Source organism: Engystomops pustulosus, chromosome 2, assembly GCF_040894005.1.
Source record: "Engystomops pustulosus chromosome 2, aEngPut4.maternal, whole genome shotgun sequence".
In the NCBI taxonomy this organism is placed as follows: domain Eukaryota; kingdom Metazoa; phylum Chordata; class Amphibia; order Anura; family Leptodactylidae; genus Engystomops; species Engystomops pustulosus.
Genome location: NC_092412.1, coordinates 35,607,280 through 35,631,129, shown reverse-complemented (window position 1 = coordinate 35,631,129; position 23,850 = coordinate 35,607,280). Strand labels below are relative to the sequence as shown.

The window sequence follows — 23,850 nt, the reverse complement described above, 5'->3', positions numbered from 1 at the left end:
CATGTGATCCATGTAGTAAGAATGCATGGATTCAGTCCCCGAGCACTGGTGTTAGACATGCATGCCCTATCCGACAGTGACGACATGTGCTTCTATGGATCAAACTGCTCAACACTTCAGTGTCCAAGTTTCTCAGCCCCCTATTCACATAAGCTAAAAAAAAGTCATTAAATGTGTCTGGATTGTTGATGAAAGTCAGTGAAAACTGTAAAGTTAGGCTGCCATACGGCTATATATGTCCCATTTTGTAAATGCCCCGTACAAAAAGGATGTTAATAAACGCCATGACAGTGGCCACTATCTCCTGAACCCTGGCACCTAGAAACACAATTCTGTTGTCATATTAAACAGAGAATATCCCCTTTTTATGAATTGTCTTCGGATTCTTCACAGAACCAGATATATCCACTCTTAAAGTTGTAGTGAAAAAATGTATTTATTTTTGTTTACTTTTTTTTTGGATAACTTTTTTATTTCTGATTGCATTTTTAATAGTGGATATCTGTGGTTATGTGAAGCATCTGTACACAATCCATGTATTCTAGTAAAGGGGAGATTCTCTGTTTAATATGGCACCATAATTGTGTTTCTAGGTACCAAGGTTCAGGATATATAGGAATTTGAAATGTTCACCCCCTCCGGCCTGTCAGCTGAAGGCAGATTGTAGAAGGAGCTGCAGGAAAGATTTAGCTTACAGTTCGCACAGGGTCGGCTCCAGGTTGCAGTAGGCCCCTGGGCAACAGAGCCTCGGTAGGCCTCTTTGCAGTGAACTCACGGGGCGGCATTAAAAATTCACAAACTAAAACAGTTTCCTGTTCCCTTAAATATACCCTAGTTTATCATCCCAAACAGCCCCTGCATTGTTATTTTATATAAAGCCTCACCCCTTATGGATTGATTAGAAATAGCCCCTCTAACCCTATTCTGCACTTTAGAATATAAAAAGTTTATGAAATAAGCTTAAAACACTGATATTTTACTCATGTTAGGATATATTCACACAGGACTACACAATGACCTTGGCATTTAGGAAATTCGTGTTGTTCTCTAATTTTAGTTCTCTATATGGCGTCATCACTTCTTCCCTCCACATAAGCAGATCACAAAGGTAATATTTTGCTTGCTTGCAGTCACCACTAGAGGGAGAGCTGCATGTGGATTTATACAGATGTTTTTAAACTTTTATTTTGTGTGCAGGAGCTCCCCCTAGTGGGGCCTGCGTGTAAAATTGCATCATCATTGCCATCACTGCACATGTTACATGATCACTTTTGCTTGTGTGCAGTAGGTTATAGAGTAGCCTCGGTTTTATGTAGGTGTATGTTTGTTTGTGAGGCCTCTAAGTCTCCGAAGTTTTTTTTCCTTTTATTGCTTTTTCATTTTTGATTATACAGCTATTGAGAACTGGATAAACTTGCTCAGACAGTAGTGATGGTTGCGTCACCATCCAGTGGAATTGGGTGTGTGCGACACTTATACGTGACTATAAGTCTACATGTTTACAACATGCCAAATAAAATTTGAATTTAAATATATAACTTCCTGATTTTGCCTTGCTGGAAGAGACTTAGCTTTATGTAAAATCATGGGGATATACAGTACAGAGCAAAAGTTTGGACACACCTTCACATTCAAAGAGTTTTCTGTATTTTCATAAAAATTGTAGATTCACAGTGAAAGCATCAAAACTAGGAATTAACTCATTCAAGACTGTTGGAAGACCATTTCAGGTGACTACCTCTTAAAGCTCATCAAGAGAAAGGCAACAGTGTGCAAAGCAGTAATCAAAGTAAAAGGTGGCTACTTACCTAGAATATAAGACTTATTTTCAGTTGTTTCACACTTTTTTGTGAAGTATACAATGCCAAATGTGTTAATTCATAATTTTGATGCCTTCAGCGTAAATCTACAATTTTTATAGTCATGAAAGTACAGAAACCTCTTTGAATGAGAAGGTGTGTCCAAACTTTTGGTCTGTATTGTATGACGCTATAACTTTGGTCATTATATCTGCAGTCGGAACCAGGATGTAATATGGATTTAAAAGGGAATCTATCAGCAAGACTGCATCCAGTGTTCGGTATTGTCCCTGGAAAGACGTGTAACCATACCTTTGTGTATGTTGTTAGTAGCAGCAGGACTGTAAAAATGGATTTAAGTTCTAGAATTGTGGCTTCTCGGTGTGTATTGGTGGTGTCCTCACACTGCTGTGCTCACCTCAACCCTGCTGTTGGAGGCTATTGGTTGCAAATAACCGCAGTCGTGCAAAGGGGAGGCGCTGTGAATGCAGAGGTAAGAACACAGCAGTGTGAGGACACTCTCCAAAGTCAAACTACAATCCTGGAATCCAAATGTATTTTTCTCAGTCCTACTGCTACTAACAACAAATATAAAGGTCCCCATTCTACCTAAGGGCTCATTCAGACGGATGTGTTATGTTCTTGTGCAGTCAGTATTGTATCAGTATCCGTTTTTTTTAATGGCTTTACGTCATTTTTTTTTTTTTTTTTACTTCCTTGCCTCCAAAAAAAAAAAAGGGGTGGGGTTTCTGATCTAGTTCCTGCCAAGCCAAGTGGGTTACCTACCAATATTTGAGAAAAAATTGACCACATACAGATATTATACGTGTGCCGTCTGTTTTTTTTTTTTTTTTTTCTTTTTTGTGTGGATCCATTGACTTCTATGGGGGTTAGTGGTCCGGATGTGAGAAACAAATCGTGCATGCTGCCATTCATTTTTCGCGGTCTGCACATCCGTGAAATAAACGGACATATGAATAGAACCATAGAAGTCAATGGGTCTGTATTTTTTTCTCCAAAAATTAAGTTGCATGCTGACGTCAAAAACATCCATTTGAATAAGCCTCAACGCTGTCTGCAGCCTTCCATGGTCAAAATCCCCCCCCCCCCTCTACTATATAGCCGTCCATGTGCGGCTATACATTGTGTGGTGACAGTAAGAGTCTATCTTTGATGTCCCTTGCTTCCACCATCTCCAGAACAAGGACCAACATATGAAGCCTGTGATTCAGTGGAGTATAAAAAGTGTACCAGCATCATAAAAAGAGTATCTGTGTTAACACTTTTTGGCTTTTCTTCCTTATGGAGTGGCAATTCCTAGAAATATTTTATGGAAAATTACATTGTGATGCCGAACTAAAAATGTGGTTTTATGGGCTGGGATCTTATTCATACAATCAGTGAGAAAAATAATAGCATGGAAAGCATTCGGTGTTAACTTCTCCTAAGAAATGCACAGACTTGTGCGGACTATAAAGTGGGAATAGAGCACAAAAGTTTCGACTGTTAGGCTGCTTCCACACATGCAGTCCAAAACCAGGAGCGGTGTATAAAAAAAGAGGAGAAGCAGCAGCTTTCTATGATATGTTCTCTCACCCAGTACGATCCGTCGTGCCCTTGTGATTGTTTCTCATTCATTTTTGTCCACAGTATTTTGTGGTTTTTGTTGCAAAATGAAATAGCTTCCATTCCAGAATAGTAAATATGACATTTTGTATTGTAATCATCACTTGTCTTGCCCAGCAACTTCTCTACTTATCTACCTGGTCAGTACAGGCAGGGGAATGTCTCGCCTCTATAAATGTTATACGATCACGGCTGCTATAGATGACCCTATTCTTTTCTATACAGAATTCATTGGATTTTCCTTGGTATCTTGTAATGCGTATGTTGAAAACAAAAATCGTGCATGCTGCCATTTGTTTCATGGAAAAAAAAATTGGAATTTCAAGTGATCAAAAGGTCTTATAATCCCCAAAATGGTATTTTACAATACCCCAAAAAGTATTAAAGGAGTATTCCCAAAAAGACAAGATTCTTAAATATACTTAGGATAACAAAATAACACATTCTTTAATTCACTTTTATTAACAAAAATACAACATTTCACAGATATAGTCCCAACCAGTCTCTATCAACTGGTGCTTACAATTTTGGTTGCCCCTGGATACGACCATAAATCATGTGACTATGGTCGGATTCTTCTCATGAATAGCTTCTCTTGTCTGCACACTGCAGTGTTCTCTGCATCCTGACCCCTCCACTGCATTACAACACCAACTCAGACACAGGCACTTCCTGCCAGCAAACAGCAGAAGAAGCTCTTTATAGCAGAGCTGACTGGGTGTGTTTTAGGTGAGTTAGCAGAGCTAATAGTGTCATTGTGTTAAACATTCATCTCATGGATCTTATCTCCGATCTGTCTCTTTCTATGTGTCATATACTAGTAGAATGTTCAGAAGCTAAATGAAAGTGTAGATAAACCTGTAACCTGATATTCTAAGCACATTTACATTTCTTGTACGAAAGATTTACGTTTTTTAGATGTACTAAAATGAAACATGATAAATCTGGTATCTACCTGATTGTACCAACACGAGGAATAACTATTAGGTGTAGTTTGGACGCACATTAAAACCTTATAAACAAAGCCCTTAAAAAATGTCACCATTTTACTGCATATAAAATCTTTCCCGATACACTTCACGGAATAAGAAATGACGGCACTAGGAAGCAGACATTGTTATGCAGGCTGTGTAAGCAGAAGAATAGGGGAGCAAAAAATCTGTGGCAAGAGGTTACATTTTTAAACAAAGTTTTTATTTGTGCAAGTGGAAAAAAAAATTAAGTTTAACTTATTGTATTCTTTTTCTATTTACTTGGGTGCAATGAAAAGTCAGGATCATTCATCACATTTCCCTTTTTGTCCTTTCCACGTGATAATATAAACTTGTGTGTCAGGTTTTCTATTCGGAAATAATAGAAGCAAAATGAATAGGAGAAAAACGAGAATCGGGTCGTGATTCACAGTTAATGATTTCTAAGCGTCTGAAGAGTCACGTGATTCATAAGGAGGACAGATTGCTCCGAGGCAAAATGGGATTTTCCTAAACTGTTGTAGAGGCAACAATACATTCGGAAGTCTTATATTTCCTCTTTGAAAGTTTTGCCATATAGTAACACAAGTTTCTAATTATTGCTCCTGACTTGAAATTTGGGCCCAGGAAACTCTGTTTGACCACGGTTGGCCAGAGCAAGTTAGGCGTTTTATAATTCTGTAAGAACTATTGTGGATCTACTATACCATACACATAACATCTGGTCCCGGGCGAGTAGAGAGAAAGAGGTTCTAGAACTCTAAATGTGTTCCTTTCCTCTGCATTGAGACGCATCAAAGTGTGATTAGTAGGGTCTGAACTCCTTCACTTCTATGTTTGCCCTTGTTCCAATCCTAATGACTATTCTAATACAAAAAAACACAAGTCTGTTCTAACAACGTGGCCCAATTCTTTGTTCAGTTACAAGTAAATAAAGACAAAGGACGTTTTTGGACAAAAACTTCCTATAAAACTGAATGGGATCCATGACTGGATTTCATACTATTATGGCCCTAAAACCTAAAATATTGTAATGGGCAGGACAAATTACAAAACTATTTATGCCTAATAAAAAGGATGGGCAACTTTAGTATCATTTTATATGAGGCTGTAGGAACGATATCAAAGAAAATGCTTTGAGAACCATGCCCATTGTGACCAGATGATGGACTGACGAAGGCTCCGGTACGGAGCAGAAACGCGTAGCATTTTTATTTTATTGTTTTAACAATCTTTTAAAAGAAATATCTTTTATTTTGTAAAATAAAAAAGTACTCTTTTTGAGCCATTTATACTTACCTATCGAGGATTTTCTAAGCGCCAACACTCCTGCCTCCATTCGGGTTTTTCTTCAATGATCCTCTTCTGCCTCGGAGCCTGGTCCGAGTGCTGCTGATCTACAGGAGACCACCGGCTGCTGGTATTACACTTTACATATGCATTATGCCTATGTAAATAGGTGAGTGACCAATTTACCCATCCATCCTTCCCCTTGTGCATTACTGTCTTCACGAGGTTGCGCTTTCTCTTTTTCTTCTCTCCTCTATTACACACCGATTGGATATCTTCTGACGAGGTGTATATAGAAATCCCAGTCTCAAGCAGATGATGGACTGCATTGTAGTATCACCTATTGATCTCCATTATTTTCAATGGGATTTTACTGTATGAACAAAGTAATAATTTGGGTGTCGGCTCCAGGTGTGATGTGTTGCAACTTTAACCAGTTTTACCAATTAGATGTTCTCATGTAAAACGTATAGTCACATGTGACAGCAGCACAATGGGAATTATTAGATGTGGTTTACATACCTCCATGTAATGTCAGAGCATTGATCCATGTTCACAATTGTTTAGGGCACAAATGCATTCTCGACAACAAGCTTGGTATACATGGTACGCTGGGGCTTGGTACGCTGGTGCTTGGTACGCTGGGGCTTGGTATACAGGGCATATCGGGGCTTGGTATACAGGGCATATCGGGGCTTGGTATACAGGGCATATCGGGGCTTGGTACACAGGGCATATCGGGGCTTGGTATACAGGGCATACTGGTGCTTGGTATACAGGGCATATCGGGGCTTGGTATACAGGGCATACTGGTGCTTGGTATACAGGGCATATCAGGGCTTGGTATACAGGGCATATCGGGGCTTGGTATACAGGGCATACTGGTGCTTGGTACGCTGGGGCTTGGTACGCTGGGGCTTGGTGTGCAGGGCATATCGGGGCTTGGTGTGCAGGGCATATCGGGGCTTGGTATACAGGGCATATCGGGGCTTGGTATACAGGGCATATCGGGGCTTGGTATACAGGGCATATCAGGGCTTGGTATACAGGGCATATCGGGGCTTGGTATACAGGGCATACTGGTGCTTGGTACGCTGGGGCTTGGTACGCTGGGGCTTGGTGTGCAGGGCACGCTGGGGCTTGGTGTGCAGGGCACACTGGAGCTTGGTGTGCGCCCTCCCGCCTTGCGGTCTGTGCGCTCTCCCGCTTTGCGGGCTTTGCATCCATGGTTGCAGGGAAGATCTCATGTAAGAGGAAGCCCTAGATGACCTTTTGTATGTTTTTATGACTCTCATTGAGTCTACACACAGTTCTCCATGTAGTTGTGTCCTATCCTGTAATTAAATATGGCTCTAGGGTTACAAGGAGGCAGCTTTAACCTCTAGGAAGAATTTACTGAAATATGTTTTATGCTTGTATTTTTGCCCCCCTCCCCATGATCCATGATGGATCAAACACACCTTATAGATTTCTTCTGATCCATGCCGTGATGTATCACCGTTTATAAAAGAGAGGGTCTAACAAAGATGAAACAAGTAATGTGTTTACATCTGACAAGTTTTTACAAATTGCTGATTTTACAAGACGTGGCTTTCATTGTTCTAAGCTGAGGCGGAGAGATCATCTGGGTGTTTGCCTTGTACTTTAATTATTTTCTGCATTTTAAGACTGAACAGACGACAAACAATGATTAACGCTTCATACTTTGATCACGGGAACATGTAGGTGACTTTTTTGATGGAAAATCATTATCTCTAAAAGGTGGATCCAACCATTATATTGTAGTAAGTAATAGTCTATTGTACATGTTTATTATTATGTTTATGTGAGTGCTTTATACAGGATGGTGTCTCTGCAGATTCTCTGCATGGTGTTTTTAAATTTTATTTTTAACTTTTTTTACATTTATTTTCTTTTATTTTTTACTTTTTACAATTTTTCAGACCCCCTAGGATAATTTTCATTTATTTTGGATATTATCTTGTGTCACTAAGGTGACATTTGAGTCATCCTGCTTTACGTGACCAAAATGTTTTTCCCCAAAACTTTATGGGATAGATTCTCACTGAAGTTGCCCGTTTCTGATTGGATCATGGAATTGCTGATTAATGTAATTAATTTGGCCAGAATACTTTAAATAGTGTGTGTATATATATATATATATATATATATATATATATATATATATATTTTTTTTTTTTTTTTTTTATATTATAGCTGGATGTGTGTGTTTTTAAGGGAATCTGTACGGTCCGTTTATAATCGCCAAATTTTGCACAGTTGTTGCCTGTAATTTGGACCAGGTTTTTAGCTGAAATTTTCACCCCATGCTTTCCAGAATCCACTTATTACCCACCATATACAGAAGCCATTATCTGCTGCTGCTGTGGCAGTTGGAAGCTGAGCGATGATTGGTTTCTGTTTTGCCACAGGTTATTAATATGAGCTCTGAGCTGTGATTGGTTACAATAGGCAATGCATACAAGATGCTTATGTGTGTGGTAAGCTGGATAGTAGTGTAGATTTGTACCGTGTTAGCCATGGAGAGCAGAAGAAGAGTGAAGAAATCAGGCGATTTGAAGGTGAGCTTTCAAGAATACTAGTTCTCTTCGTCAGACATGATGTTATCCTGTTGTAAATAAGATGTCCCTGTTTTTATCAATCTGTTGTTTTAGAGGTTTTTTTAATATCCTTTGATGATCACTGTTTAGTGTGTATAAAATGCTGTGAATTTTCTGTTTCATGCATAACATCATGTCTGGCGAAGAGAACTAGTATTGTCAAAAGCTCACCATCAAATATAGATTTATCAGAAATGTCTGGTAAAACTGTTCCAGTTGCCCATGGAAACCAATCAGAGAACAGTTGTAATTTTATAAAGAGCTGTGCAAAAATGAAACTAGCTCAGAGAGGGAGAGAGAGCTAAAAGAGACCGCCAACGACAGGCAGACATCCGCTGAAAGAGACCGCCAACGACAGGCAGACAGCCGCTGAAAGGGACCGCCAACGACGGGCAGACAGCCGCTGAAAGGGACCGCCAACGACGGGCAGACAGCCGCTGAAAGGGACCGCCAACGACGGGCAGACAGCCGCTGAAAGGGACCGCGACATTCTATAGATATATATAAAATATTTTTGTTAACCCATTCTATTTTGTTGTAGCTAAGAGCAGTAATTTACTATCCTGGGAGCTATAGCTAATATTTATTATTATATGTGATATATGTACCGTATATTCCGGCGTATAAGACGACCTGGTGTATAAGACGACCCCCCCCCCCCCTACTTTCCTGTTTAAAATATAGAGTTTAAGATATATTCGCCGTATAAGACTACCCCTTTTCCAACGCATACAAAACACCGGTAAAAATTTTAAAAAAACAGATTTGAATTTAACATGGTCCTTTTTTTCATTTAAATTCTTATGACATGCAGGTATATAGCAGAAAAACTGTCGCTCATAAACATAAGGCATACAACAACAACATTACCATCATCCATTTTACTGTAAATGTTACCATACTGTACCTTACATTTTTATTTTATTAAATATTCCATGCCATGTACTCAGAAGCGGGAAAAAAATTCCAAATGCAATGAAAATGGTGAAAAAACGCATTTCCGCCATTTTCTTGTGGGCTTGGATATTACGGATTTCACTGAGCGCCCCAAATGACATGTCTACTTTATTCTTTGGGTCGGTACGATTAAGGGGATACCAAATTTATAAAGGTTTTATAATGTTTTCATACATTTACAAAAATGAAAACCTCCTGTACAAAAATTATTTTTTTGATTTTGCCAACTTCTGGCGCTAATAACTTTTTTATACTTTGGTGTACGGAGCTGTGGGTGGTGTCATTTTTTTTGCGAAATTTGATAATATTTTCAATGATATCATTTTTAGGACTGTACGACCTTTTTGAAAACTTTTTATAGATTCTTTTTATATTTTTCAAAATGGCAAAAAAGTGCCATTTTCGACTTTGGGCGCTATTTTCCGTTACGTGGTTAAACGCATTGAAAAACCGTTATCATATTTTGATAGATCGGGCATTTTCGGACGCGTCAATACCTGATGTGTTTATGATTTTTACTGTTTATTTATATTTATGTCAGTTCTAGGGAAAGGGGGGTGATTTGAAATTTTAGGTTTTTTATTATAATTTTTGTGTTACTACCTCGTGTGAACGCGCCCTGAGGTGCACTTTTGTGAATTTGATTTCGATGGTGTTAAGAGACTGCACCTAAAACCACCTCAAAATTGATTGCGAGGCAGTTGAACTGCAACATGTGAACGCACCCTCAAGGAGAAGAAACTGGACCCCTGTTCCGCTTATCATCGGGACCCCCAGCGTCAGACACTTATCTTCTCCTACTAGGTTAATTACAGGACACATGGTACATGGAAGACATTGGGGCATCTTGCATCGCTTTGATAATAGTTGGGCATGAGAATGCTGACTCTTCAGAGAGGTGAATACTTTTACAAGATGTTGTTCACTTATGAAGTAGGTTCACTGCTCAGCTAACATGTCATCTTCTTCTACAGTCAGTGCCCTGCAGGAGAGTTTGTTCTCACGTAAATCTTTGTATCAACTTTTTGTCCTAACAAATATTCGTTTTGGAGCACTGCTCATATGAAATGTTTTACCCAAGGCCACATTGCTTTTTTCTAGAAGGAGTTTTGACTGGCCCAAAATTGATTTTATTTGTCCTGTCCCCAGAACTCGTCGCAATCATCAGAGGAAGTGGGTCTGTATTTTTACTGCAAAGACATATCCAGGCAGAGCTCAATCCTTTGCAGTAGTATTGGATACTAGTAAATATGGTTAGTAAAGTTTGGAGAGAAAAAATATTGGGGTAAATGTACATTAACCTAGTAAGAAATGTGTATAATATGCTCAGCCAATTGCAGCGACTTTATCACACTGTGTGTACTATTTATACAGAATGGCGCGCCAGTGGCATGTATACAGACGCACACCCGCGGCATGTAGGCGGTGTTGGATGCATGTTATAGTGTAGGCATTCTATGATCCTATGCATCCTACGACGCCTACACTATAACGTCCATCCTACGACGCCTCCGCCTGTAACGTCCATCCTACGACGCCTCCGCCTGTAACGTCCATCCTACGACGCCTCCGCCTGTAACGTCCATCCTACGACGCCTTCGCCTGTAACGTCCATCCTACGACGCCTCCGCCTGTAACGTCCATCCTACGACGCCTCCGCCTGTAACGTCCATCCTACGACGCCTCCGCCTGTAACGTCCATCCTTAGACGCCTCCGCCTGTAATGTCCATCCTACGACGCCTCCGCCTGTAACGTCCATCCTACGACGCCTCCGCCTGTAACGTCCATCCTACGACGCCTCCGCCTGTAACGTCCATCCTACGACGCCTCCGCCTGTAACGTCCATCCTACGACGCCTCCGCCTGTAACGTCCATCCTACGACGCCTCCGCCTGTAACGTCCATCCTACGACGCCTCCGCCTGTAACGTCCATCCTACGACGCCTCCGCCTGTAACGTCCATCCTACGACGCCTCCGCCTGTAACGTCCATCCTACGACGCCTCCGCCTGTAACGTCCATCCTACGACGCCTCCGCCTGTAACGTCCATCCTTAGACGCCTCAGTCTGTAACGTTGATTCCTTAGACGCCTCTGCCTGTAACGTTGATTCCTTAGACGCCTCTGCCTGTAACGTTGATTCCTTAGACGCCTCAGTCTGTAACGTTGATTCCTTAGACGCCTCAGTCTGTAACGTTGATTCCTTAGACGCCTCCGCCTGTAACGTTGATTCCTTAGACGCCTCTGCCTGTAACGTTGATTCCTTAGACGCCTCAGTCTGTAACGTTGATTCCTTAGACGCCTCAGTCTGTAACGTTGATTCCTTAGACGCCTCCGCCTGTAACGTTGATTCCTTAGACGCCTCTGCCTGTAACGTTGATTCCTTAGACGCCTCTGCCTGTAACGTTGATTCCTTAGACGCCTCAGTCTGTAACGTTGATTCCTTAGACGCCTCAGTCTGTAACGTTGATTCCTTAGACGCCTCCGCCTGTAACGTGAATCCTATGCAGATGGGGCATGTGCAAGTCGATATATGGCAGTATTAGTATTATTTGCTGCTATTTCATACTCAAAACCATGAATGATAAATATTCTCCCCTAGAACCAATGATGTCACGTCCCAGGCTCTGCCACAGCTAGTAGGAAAAATTAGAGACGCTTGCCAGCTTCCTGCCCTACAACTGGAATGCAAGCAAAGGTGCCAGACTTTGCCTCCTCCTGTACTATTACCCAGGAGGCTGCTGTGGTGCTTGTTAACCCTTCAGTGCCAGAAGCTAGATATATACCACACTGGCTAGGACTGTCACAGACCATTGAGTATAAGACACAATGAGGATTTTATTTGGAAATATTAATCCTGGAAATGAAATCGCAAGATAGTGGGGCTGTGGAGCGCGGTGTAAACAATCTATTATCCTCATTTACTACCGCAAACAACTGCAAAACAAAGCCATTCGTCACTGCTGGAAGCTTTTATGGCTAAAGTCATTGCACTGAGTAAATGCTTGCTTTGAACACGGCTCTTCCTGAAAAACACAGATAATAAGGATTTTTTTGTTAAATTTATTTTGCGCAAAAAAATTTATTCTCGTTGGTTCTAATATCTTTATCTTCACTTGAGGGAGCAGGACTTGTTGTGGTGTGTTATGGTTGTCAAATGTGCCCAGGTACATCTGAAGTATACATTGGGTTAAAACTATTTTTGTTTTTATTTGTTGCTGAAGCTTTAGTGCAAATTTTTATGGCTCAAGTCTTCCCTTTTTCCAAATGAAGCTTCCCGAGTCTATATTCAGTGCCCACTGGTGTGGATTTAGGCACTTTTTGGTGCATTTCTTTATCTTTGCAAAATACATACAAAGTAGCAAAGGGTATTGGGAGTGTCACTTTTTCATATAACTGTGTTAAAGGAAATCTATCATTTGTTTTTATGCATTGCGAACCAAACGTACCTTGAAAATGCTCTAGCGACACTGATGCAGAAACATATCTTGTTTAATCCCTGAATTGAGTGTTTTTGCGGAAAAAACAATTATAAAACTATGATAATGAGGCTCTGACGCTCCTGTTACTGCCCTGGCACTTCTCCTCTTACCTTAATTAAGCACTGCTCAAGCCTTGTCCTGCCCAGCATAAGCATAGAATGCATCATCACTGTGATGTCCCTGACAGACAGAAGTAATCAATCGCTACACTGTCCCCCAGCTGCTGTGTATGAGTAATCTAGCTCAGGTTTATTAGTCCTGCCTGGACAGTGCTGGCAGCTATGTGTGTGTAGAAATCATGTGTTTATGAACGGCAGCCAGCCTGCATCCAGCTTTCCCAAGGTCCTGATGTAATGCCTAAGAGTTATACTGCATAATGGATGAAATGTGCCAATTTGCAATAGTCTTATTTATAAGCCTCATGCATATGTAACCTATATATCACCGTAAGCGGTTTGTTAAAAAAAAAAAAAAAAAACAGGTGGACAGGTACGAATGTGACCAGGTCTCCTGGATAACCCACCACAAAAATGGGCCACACTCCCATAGACTGTACTGCAAAAACATCAAAAATAGGATATGTGATTTTTTTTTTTTTTTATGTTGTGGTGCGGTGAGAAATACAGTGATTGGATAAATAGATGTATTTCCCATTAAAGTCAACGAGAATGTTTTTAGATGACAAAAAAATTGCAGTTTTTACTTCATTAAAAACCGCCAGGTGCAGGAGAGTGGAGAGGTGAGCACCACTCACCCGTTTCTCTCAATTAAAATCCAAGCAGCCGCCACCACAAAATTTAGGACATGTCCCATCACTTACACGGCCAGGCACAAAGTGCTCAACGCCCTATGACCCATTGCCAAGGACTTCTATGGTGTGGCCACATAACGGTCCTGTGCATGAGACTTATTGGGTGATACAAGATGCCAGTGTGTAGTAACTGGATGACGCAGAAGATAATGATCCAGGTGATGCCTCTTTTACCCTAAACTATATGAAGCTATTAGGCCACTGCAGGTTTTGGCCACGTGTGGATGTTTTTATGTGTTGTCACCCTCACAATGAGCTTTTCTGCTTGATCCCAATAATCTTCCTGTGTAATGGGGCCTCTACACGGTGTGACCTGGCCACCTTCATAGCGTCTTTAGGTATCCGTTCACTATTACTCTTGCTGCCACTGAGGAACAGAAAGCTTCTATGAAACAAATGTCTATTTTTGTAGTTTTGTTTAACACATATACTGTAATGGGTTTAAGGGCTCATTCACACGACCGCTATGGGTGCAGTGATCTAGTCGTCTGATTTGCGGTCACGATGCAGTGAGCACTCAGTGTGTCACCACATAATGACCAAGTTGGTTCTTCGGGCTGCTCCTCTTCCTATGGATGGAGGAGGGGTGAAGAGCGGTCACATCGCCTCCTCCCGGTCCTGTGCTCGTACCCCAGGCGAGCACACGGCCATCTAAAGGAGCCTTTATGCAGAGAATATCCTATAGAGTGGTGAGCTATCACTACCTGGAGCGCTATTATTGTACTAGACCAGACCGGATCCTAGTTGTGTACATGTTTCCCTTTGGATCCCTTCCTCGGCATGACCTCGGATATGTCATCTTACGCTCTCCTTAAAGGCGAACTTCACATCTGCAGCAGGAGTGTCTCCTCCGAGCTGCACCTGTGACGTCGCCAAACATCTGGTTAGACAGGTTTCTCGCTCTGGCGTCTAGAGACGGTGTCATTATGCTAATACACATGCAGCACTGGGAGGTAGATTTTCTCAGTGTACGGTCGATTGAGAAACATTCTCTTGGTGTTGTGTTTCAGCAAACTCAAGAGTTGGAAAAGAGACGTGAAATGGCTTCACGCCGTGTCCGGAGAGTGGTTCGAGGAGATCCAGAAGAAGAAGTTTAAGGATACAGATGTGAGGAGCCTAGTGAAGCCACCTCTGACCCATCGTCTGAAGAAGAAAACCCCTAAAGGCGGTGAGTCACTAAACCGTAAAGCAGGAGGTGGTGGGATGTCTGTCAGCAACAATGTACAAAATGAGTTTCACTTATTTAGAGAGCAGTAAATTACATGGCACTTGGGTAGTGACTGACACCAAAGTGAAAGAAATCCTCTGATCTGACCAAAAAGTGACTGTATGGAGTGAAAGCCATTGACTATACTAATCCTCAGGCTATGCGCTTGTCTCAGACCTGCATCAATAACAAACTTGAACTGTAGTCATATGCGAGGCTTGTATTTGGAGGACCTGACATGCGCCCCACGGCAAGTCTATATTTGATGTTGCTGGTGCTTTGTCAACCGCTTCTGTACGGCTTCAAATCGTTAACTCTATTTGCAAATATTTTCACTTTGGTTAAGTAGTATGAAAGTAATGTAGTAATGAGAGTATTTTACTAAAGGCGTCTTACTGTGAAAGTGCCTATAAAGAGATGGAGAAAAGAAGGGGTTTGTAGTTGTACTCAAACCCAGTCCCGTCTAAAGAAACTCGTCTTTTCAATATTTTACCTGAACCCAACATTTTTAGGAGATTGATATTTCCTTGGAATTAGGAACACCTTATGGATCCTCGGTATTGGCAGTGAGAAAACTTTAGGATGGTGGATTTTGGGTACTAGTAGAATGGACAACTATGATGTTTGGTAGTGGTAGAATGGACAACTGTGATGTGGATAACCAAGATGTTTGAAACTAGTAGAATGGGCAACTATGATGTTGGGTAGTCGTAGAATGGACATCTATGATGTTGGGTAGTAGCAGAATGGACATCCTATGATTTTGGGTAGTAGCAGAATGGACATCCTATGATTTTGGGTAGTAGCAGAACAGACATCTATGATTTTGGGTAGTAGTAGAATGGACAACTATGATGTTGGGTAGTAGCAGAACAGACATCTATGATGTTTGGTTGTAGTAGAATGGACAACTATGATGTTGGGTACTAGTAGAATGGACAACTATGATGTTGGGTACTAGTAGAATGGACATCTATGATGTTGGGTACTAGTAGAATGGACAACTATGATGTTTGGTACTAGCAGAACGGACATCTATGATGTTGGGTAGTAGCAGAACGGACATCTATGATGTTGGGTTGTAGTAGAATGGACAACTATGATGTTGGGTACTAGTAGAATGGACAACTATGATGTTGGGTACTAGTAGAATGGACAACTATGATGTTGGGTACTAGTAGAATGGACAACTATGATGTTGGGTACTAGTAGAATGGACAACTATGATGTTGGGTACTAGTAGAATGGACAACTATGATGTTGGGTATTACTTGTCTACCACATGGCCATCCATGAGGATAGATGTACCCTGAATACTATTGTACAGAATTCCTTTAGAAGATCCTGACATTACTAGTGACTAAACTGAAGGGGAAGAAGATGGCTGTGTACCCCCTCCCCCAATTTAATGAGCTTCGCAGCTATGACTAGGAAAATGAGAGGTCTAGAACAGGACACAAGAATAATAAATGCCCCCCCTTGTTATAGACTTATAGACTGGCACTTGGTGATTTGCCAGTCACCCCTTTCACTCTCAGGTGTATTATTCAACAGCTGTTGATACAGTTTCTTATGTACTCGGTGTTCAATGGTCTTGTAATTGTCGCTCAATGTACAGTGAATTCTTTTCCCTGGGGCACTTACATATTGTGTAGTACAAATCGGCACATCCTGGCGCACCATGTCTTTGTGTTTGAGATTATTATTGTTAATTATTTTGCATTGATTTAGAGACGATATATCATCTGCACGTTTGCATACAGCTGTAGGTTGCAGGGAGTGGTATCGTGGTGTGTTGTAGCAGTCAGCTAGAGCATTCTCTAATTCCTTCTCTCATTCTCTCATTCATGTCACCGGAGCTGTAAGGGGGTGGTTTTTGTCAGCATGGAATTGAATCCTAGAGCAAAGAAATCGGGTTGCGCTTTAGATTTTGACTTGTCCCCATCCACCCACTGACAAAAGACATCAGCGGATGCGGGTCCCGAGTCTGCAGTGATGTCTTTTGACGTTGCTGCAGTTTTCCTGCTAATCGCGGGAGCAAAACCGGGTCTACGGCTGTCCAAGGAAGGTGGAGACCCAAGGGAGAAGTGTCTTATTACCGCTTTTTCCTTCTCCACTCCTCACTCCATTGCACAAGTCAATATTTGTATGTGTCTCACATTCTATGGAAGTCCACTGAGCATTCTTTCTAAAATTGTATGGAATTAGAACCCTCCGAGTTAGCTCGGATTTAGCGGGACCGTCCCAGATTTCAGGTGCTGTCCACCTACCCGCAATGATAGGTGTTTATGTCCTGAGCTCATCTCTATAGGTTTTCTCTGGACACGTATAGAGTCCAGCACAATGGTGAAGCAGGGAGTCAGTGGCTTGAATGCATTCACCTTGTAGTGATGTCTTCTGCTCGCACAACACTGACGAGAACATGACAATGTTATTGCTGCTTAAATTCAGGAAACATTGTTATCTATAGGAGGTAAATCGTGTAGATGTCAGCAAGCAGAGATGGTGAAAACAATGAGGAAATTAACTTACAATTTACAGTTAAAACCTCTGCAAACGAGATGCTATTTTGGGTGGTTGTATTAAAGTGGTTTCACTTATATAGGAAAAGTGAAGATTTTGCCTCTTTTCTTTTTCTTTTTTTTTTTTTTAAGTCCAAGTCAGGCCGTATCTCAAAATCTGCATAAGTGCAACAAAAACTTTGTTTGTGTCCCCGTCCTTAGTAATTTTACTAATTAGTAAAGGCTGCATTTGTCTTAGATCATCAGGGGTAAAATAAAAAAAAAATGCTATGACTGGAGCAGATAAATATAGTAGTAATACTTACACCATGTCATGGACGCTGTGATAAAGGCCACTTGTTCAGTGTAGAAAGCCACATGCCGCACACGCAGCCAGATAAATCATCAAGCGTTGAGAAATCGTCTTAATTGCTCAGAACAAGTTGTGATTGTTCTGGAGAACTACAAGTGACAGAATGCACCACAACTTAATCCACTGGAGATGAGCAGTGACAGAAGTCTTTGGCAGTCACTTATATCATGTGTATCCAAGCTGAGCATGCATGTTCATGAAAGATTCGGGCAGGATTATGCCAGGAGCTCACAACTGTGGTTGGGACTCTTTGCATAATAGTTCTATATAGAAGGGATTCCTTGAATCGTATGATGCACGCAGTCCCATACTCTGCACTGTGGTCGGTCTGTAAAATCCAGACATCAGGCATGTCCGTTTTTCATGGATCAACAACGGTTGTGTGATGGATCAGTATGGATCAGCAGAAGATTTTTCAACTTTTACAATTATGCTAATGAGTCCCTCTGAGATAACAGACAGATAGAAGGGGGGATGCTACTGCACAGTGTAATAGCCTGTGGAGCTACAGCATGGATGGGCTCTGGTAAAGGTAAAAAAAAATAAAATTATTTTGCCTCATTAGCATAATTTTTAAAGTTTATTTTAGAAGGAAGGAGGCCATTGATGAAAAATATAAGAAGATGTAAGAGATATATGATAAGTCCCGGTGCCTGGATCTATGAGCAATGTCCCTGGTTTATCATGATTTTTTTGATAGTTGATGCTGCACTCTTTCACATATACCGTCCCATCTGGAATTTTCCTAGGTGAGCTCTCCCAAAAAAAACTGATGGAGCAGCACTAATTAGAGATGTAAGGCGATTTTATGATGGTATATTTTGCCCCCTTTATAACCTTTAATTATGACATACTACAGTACAGTACCCGGGGCATGAACCTGCTGGGCATGTCTACTACCGATAATAACCAGGGCCTCAGGCCAAGATATAGCAAAGGTCATGTTCTGCTAACCAAGAGGTACGTTATGAGTATCTGAGTATCCCGCATGCTTATGAAATCTGTTGAATATACTAGTGAAATAGTGTTTAAACAGGTTCTTGACTTTCAGTAAATAATTGATATTGTTTGTGCAAGAAAAGATAGACAATTTCCAATATATTTTCTGTTTCAATTCCTCAGTGTTTTCTAGATCTCTGCTTCTCATTCTCATTCTATAGGAAGCTTCATTGTTTACTTCTAGTGGATAAAAATCTATCCCCGGTCATGTGATGGCACGCAGGTGCGCGGCTCATTGTGTCCCTGGTCATGTGATGTCACACAGGTGCGCGGCTCATTGTGCCCCTGGTCATGTGATGTCACACAGGTGCGCGGCTCATTGTGTCCCTGGTCATGTGATGTCACACAGGTGCGCAGCACATTGTGTCCCTGGTCATGTGATGTCACACAGGTGCACGTCTCTTTTTGTCCCTGGTCATGTGATGTCACACAGTTGCACGTCTCTTTTTGTCCCTGGTCATGTGATGGCACGCAGGTGCATGGCTCATTGTGCCCCTGGTCATGTGATGTCACACAGGTGCGCGGCTCATTGTGTCCCTGGTCATGTGATGTCACACAGATGCGCAGCACATTGTGTCCCTGGTCATGTGATGTCACACAGGTGCACGTCTCTTTTTGTCCCTGGTCATGTGATGTCACACAGGTGCACGTCTCTTTTTGTCCCTGGTCATGTGATGGCACACAGGTGCATGGCTCATTATGTCCCAGGTCGTGTGATGTCACACAGGTGCACGGCTCGTTCTTTCCCTGGTCATGTGATGTCTCACAGCTGCACAGCTCGTTATGTCAGAGTAATCAAAGTTGTATGATATAACGAGCTGTGCACCTGTGTGACATCACATGACCACCGATATGACGAGCCATGCAGCTGTGTGACATCACATGAGAAAGGATATAACAAGCCGTGCACCTGTGTGACCTCCCATGACCAGGGATATAACGAGACGTGCACCTGTGTGACATCACATGACCAGGGACCAGTGTTTATCCACGGGAAGTAAACATAGAAGCTTTCCATAGAATGACATCAAGTAGAGACCTAGAAAATTGAGGAATTGATACAGAAAATATATTGGAAAATTCTATAACTTTTCATTACACAAACAATATCAATTATTTTCTGAAAGTGGACTACCCCTTTAACTCTCCTCACAGGGGATCTCAGTTATATTCCTGTTTCCTGCCTCATATATGTGATAATTCCATAGTCTATTCCTTGCCTGTTAGGGTAAATCTATAACTCTAGCACTCGGTCTGGTGTCCGTGATAATATTAGAGAGGAATCTGTACCATCACACCCCATTCCCCAGACACCGCTTTCTCATCATGTGTTCTGGTTACTGCAGTGTATCTAAGCGGCAGTGTTTGTGCTAACAATAGGCAGATACTTTGCCCTTTGAACTTGTGAATCATGATTTGACGTGCCAGGCGCTGCGGTGCATGTTGTGCACTATGTGTCGGTGGATTAAACAGGAGATGGGGCGGGATAGCACTTTATGATAACATCCTTTCATCAAGAAAAAAAGTGGAGCTTCGTGTCTTTAGGGAGACGGCGGATGATCACCTTGTGGTGTTATCTGTTTGACCCTATTACCGGGAGTGGCTGCCTAGTCCGACCTAAGCTGCGCCTGATCGTTATGCCTCTTCCTCCAAAAAAATGGTAAACATGTCTTCTCCACTTCCAGAAACCGAATCCTCTAGGATGACAACATCTCGAAACTATCAGCCCCAAAAGAACTCGGCATCGTCTTTTCTCGGACTTCGTTCTCCTTTATCTTCGTTGTTCTCCTTCAGGAAATCTGCAAAGCAAATACTAAAACCTCCTCCGCAGGAAAGGTAACAACTTGCATCATTATATAGGAGTGTAATCTGTCCTCTCATATTCTGTCCATATGGTAGTGATTACTAACCTGAATAGCAAGCAAAGGCTGTAAACCTAGGGCTGCGTTCCTGTGTTGTGTTTACATTGTGTCTACTTCACGTTAACATAGATGCAATGTAAACAATGTTACCGCAACATTAAAGGGGTTGTCCCATTTCAACAAGTAATTGTTATTGTTTGTTTAATGAAAAGTTATTCACATTTCCAATATACTTTCTGTATCAATTCCTCAGTTTTCTAGATCTCTGCTTGCTGCCATTCTATGGAAAGCTTCTGTGTTTACTTGCAGAGGACAGAAATCTAACCATGGTCACACAGGTGCACGGCTCGTTATATCACATAGCTCTGATTACTCTATGATATAATGAGCCATGCACCTGTGTGACCATGGTCAGATTTCTGTCCACTGATAGTAAAGGAAACCTACCACCACGGATCTACCTATTAACCCCTTAAGGACGGAGGGTTTTCCGGCTCATTTCTCGCTCTCCAACTTCAAAAATCCATAACTTTTTCATTTTTCCGTGTACAGACGTGTGTGAGGGCTTATTTTGTGCGTAACAAATTTTACTTTCCCATAATGTTATTTATTTTAACATGCCATGTACTGCGAAGCTGAAAAAAAATTCCAAATGTGGAAAAATTGAAAAAAAAACGCACGTGCGTCACGTTCTTGTGGGCTCAGTTTTTACGACTTTCACTCTTCGCTCCAAATGACACGCCTACTTTATTCTTTGGTTCGGTGCGATCGCGGTGATACCAAATTTATATAGGTTTTATTGTGTTTTAATACATTTTCAAAAATTAAACGAATGTGTACAAAAAAGAAAAACATTTTTTTGCTATCTTCTGACGCTAATAACTTTTTCATACTTTGGCGCACAGAGATGTGTGAGGGGTCATTTTTTGCGAAATGAGGCGACGTTTTCATTGCTACCATTTTGAGGTCTGTGCGACATTTTGATCATTTTTTATTTCATTTTTTATGTTATGTAAAAAGGTGTAAAAGTCGCATTTCGGACATTTGGGCGCCATTTCCCGCCTCGGAGGTCACTGCCGCCTGTAACCGTTTTTATATTTTGATAGATCGGGCATTTTGGGACGCGGTGATACCTAATATGTTTGTGATTTTTACTGTTTATTATGTTTTATATCCGTTCTAGGGAAAGGGGGGTGATTTGAACTTTTAATATTTTTATTAATTTTTTTTATTTTTTAAACTTTTTTTTAAATTTTTTTTTTCACTATCTTTTAGACCATCTAGGGTACATTAACCCTAGATGGTCAGATCGCTCCTACCATATACTGCAATACTTCTGTATTGCAATATATGGCATTTTTGCAGCACATTCATTACAATGAGCCACTGGCTCATTGTAACGAATCTGCAGCTGCCAGATAGCCTCGTGTCAAAAGAAGACACGAGGCTACCATGGCAACCGATCGCCGCCCCCCGATGACGTTCGGGGGCGTGGCGATCAGAAAAAAGATGGCGGCGCCCGCGCGCCGCCGTCTTTTAAACGCCGCCGGCGACTTTGCCGGCGGCGTTGAAGGGGTTAATAGCCGCGATCGGTGCAAGCACCGACCGCGGTTATTAGCGGTGGGGGTTTTGTGCAATATGCAAAAACCCCCACCTTTGTATGAAGAGGACTCAGCCCGTGAGCCCTCTTCATACATCCCTTATACCTCTGCGCCGTAGAGCTACGGCGCAGAGCGTTAAGGGGTTAAGGTAGATCCAGTGGCAGGTTCCTCTAACCTGTAGCAGGATTGCCCTTTTTAGGGCTATTCCTTTAGTCCCCACAATCTTTAAGAAATTGTAATGCAAATTTTTTCTAAAGAGGCTAATGGGATGTGGTGTAGCCAGAGCTGAGGCTACACGGCGCGGCTACTCCACACCCCAGTAGCCTCTTTGATTCACCTACCCAGACATCTTCAGCTCGCAGCTATGAGGAGCTGTGCGCACTTGTCCTCAAAGCCAAGTTCTGCTCATGTGCAGTAGCTCTGACTTCGCAGCCTCAGCCGCCGCCCTGCAGTCTGCGTATGTTTAGCTGCGTGCTGAAGATGTCTGGGTAAAGGGTTCAAAGAAGCTACCGGCGCTGCCCCATTTAGCCTCAGCTCCGGCTACTCCACGTCCTCTTTGTAGCCTCTTTAGAAGATTGGCGTATCAAGGCCAATAAGATTGTGGGGACTAAACGATTATCCCTAAAAAGGGCAATCCTGCTACAGGTTAGAGCAGTGATGGCGAACCTTTTAGCGGCCGAGTGCCCAAACTGCAACCCAAAACCTCCCTTATGTATCGCGAGGTGCCAACCAAAAATTAAAGCAGTAACTTATTGCTCCCTCTTCAACAACTTTCAATCATATTGGCCTCCTGAGGACAGCAACACAATAGAAAGATGGAAAAGTTTCATCATTTTTGCTTCTTTCCAGTGTCCCTCTGTACAGAGAAAATTGTGGTCCACCAGGAGGGCCTCCATAGATAATTTGGCCCTGTCTACTCATTCTGCCTCTTCCTACAGTCCCAGGTAGCAAAGTAAATATCAAAATATGACTGAAAGCAGCCTCTTTTAAGTTGCTTGGAACTGCAGGAAGATTCTTTGAGTTCTGTCTGGTGTGCTGGGTGATGGCCTGGGTGCCCACAGAAAGGGCTCTGAGTGCCGCCTCTGGCACCCGTGCCATAGGCTCGCCATCACTGGGTTAGAGGAACCTGCCACCACATCTACATTGATGGGTAGATCCTTAGTGGTAGGTTTCCTTAAACATAGAAACTTTCTATAGAATGACAGCAAGCGGAGATCTAGAAAACTGTGAGGTATTGATTCAAAAAGTATATTGGAAAATTGTATTATTTTTCATCATGCAAACAATAACATTAATTTGCCAAAGTGGTAATACCCCTTTAATGTAATGTAAACCCAATTTTAAATGCAACATGTGAACAAATACAGATTTGGACAGAAGTAGGTCAGGTTTTTGAGTCTGGACTCCAGATGGATGCAAACTAGCAGAGATTTGTCTAGACCAAATACATCTGGATCGCTCTCAGTTTAGGGCAGAATTGGGGCCCATTCCCATCTCTGTTTTTTGCATACATTTAGCTTGAATGTAATATATAAGCTTTCAACATAGACGTTAAGAACAGTAATTGACTATCCTGTTAAAAAAAATGTATTGCTACCCACTATTCTTATTCAGTGGGTGTCTGGGTGTCCTTAAATATAATATGTGTAATTTAATATTAATATAGTATTTATTAATATTGTGTTTTTAGGCAAAACAGATCTAAAAATCACATTTTATACTGAAACTTTAACACTGTTTATCTCCAGTTCT

General features: G+C 41.6%; 1 protein-coding gene across 1 annotated transcript in view; it reads left to right on the top strand.

The window, feature by feature from the left end:
• EXPH5 (exophilin 5) overlaps window positions 1-23,850 on the top strand; it is a 57,321-nt gene that overhangs the window by 19,515 nt on the left and 13,956 nt on the right. Inside the window, exons 2-3 of the mRNA XM_072134246.1 lie at window positions 14,566-14,723; window positions 20,321-20,471. Coding sequence (XP_071990347.1) covers window positions 14,566-14,723; window positions 20,321-20,471 — 309 coding nt within the window. The remainder of the gene's footprint in view (window positions 1-14,565; window positions 14,724-20,320; window positions 20,472-23,850) is intronic.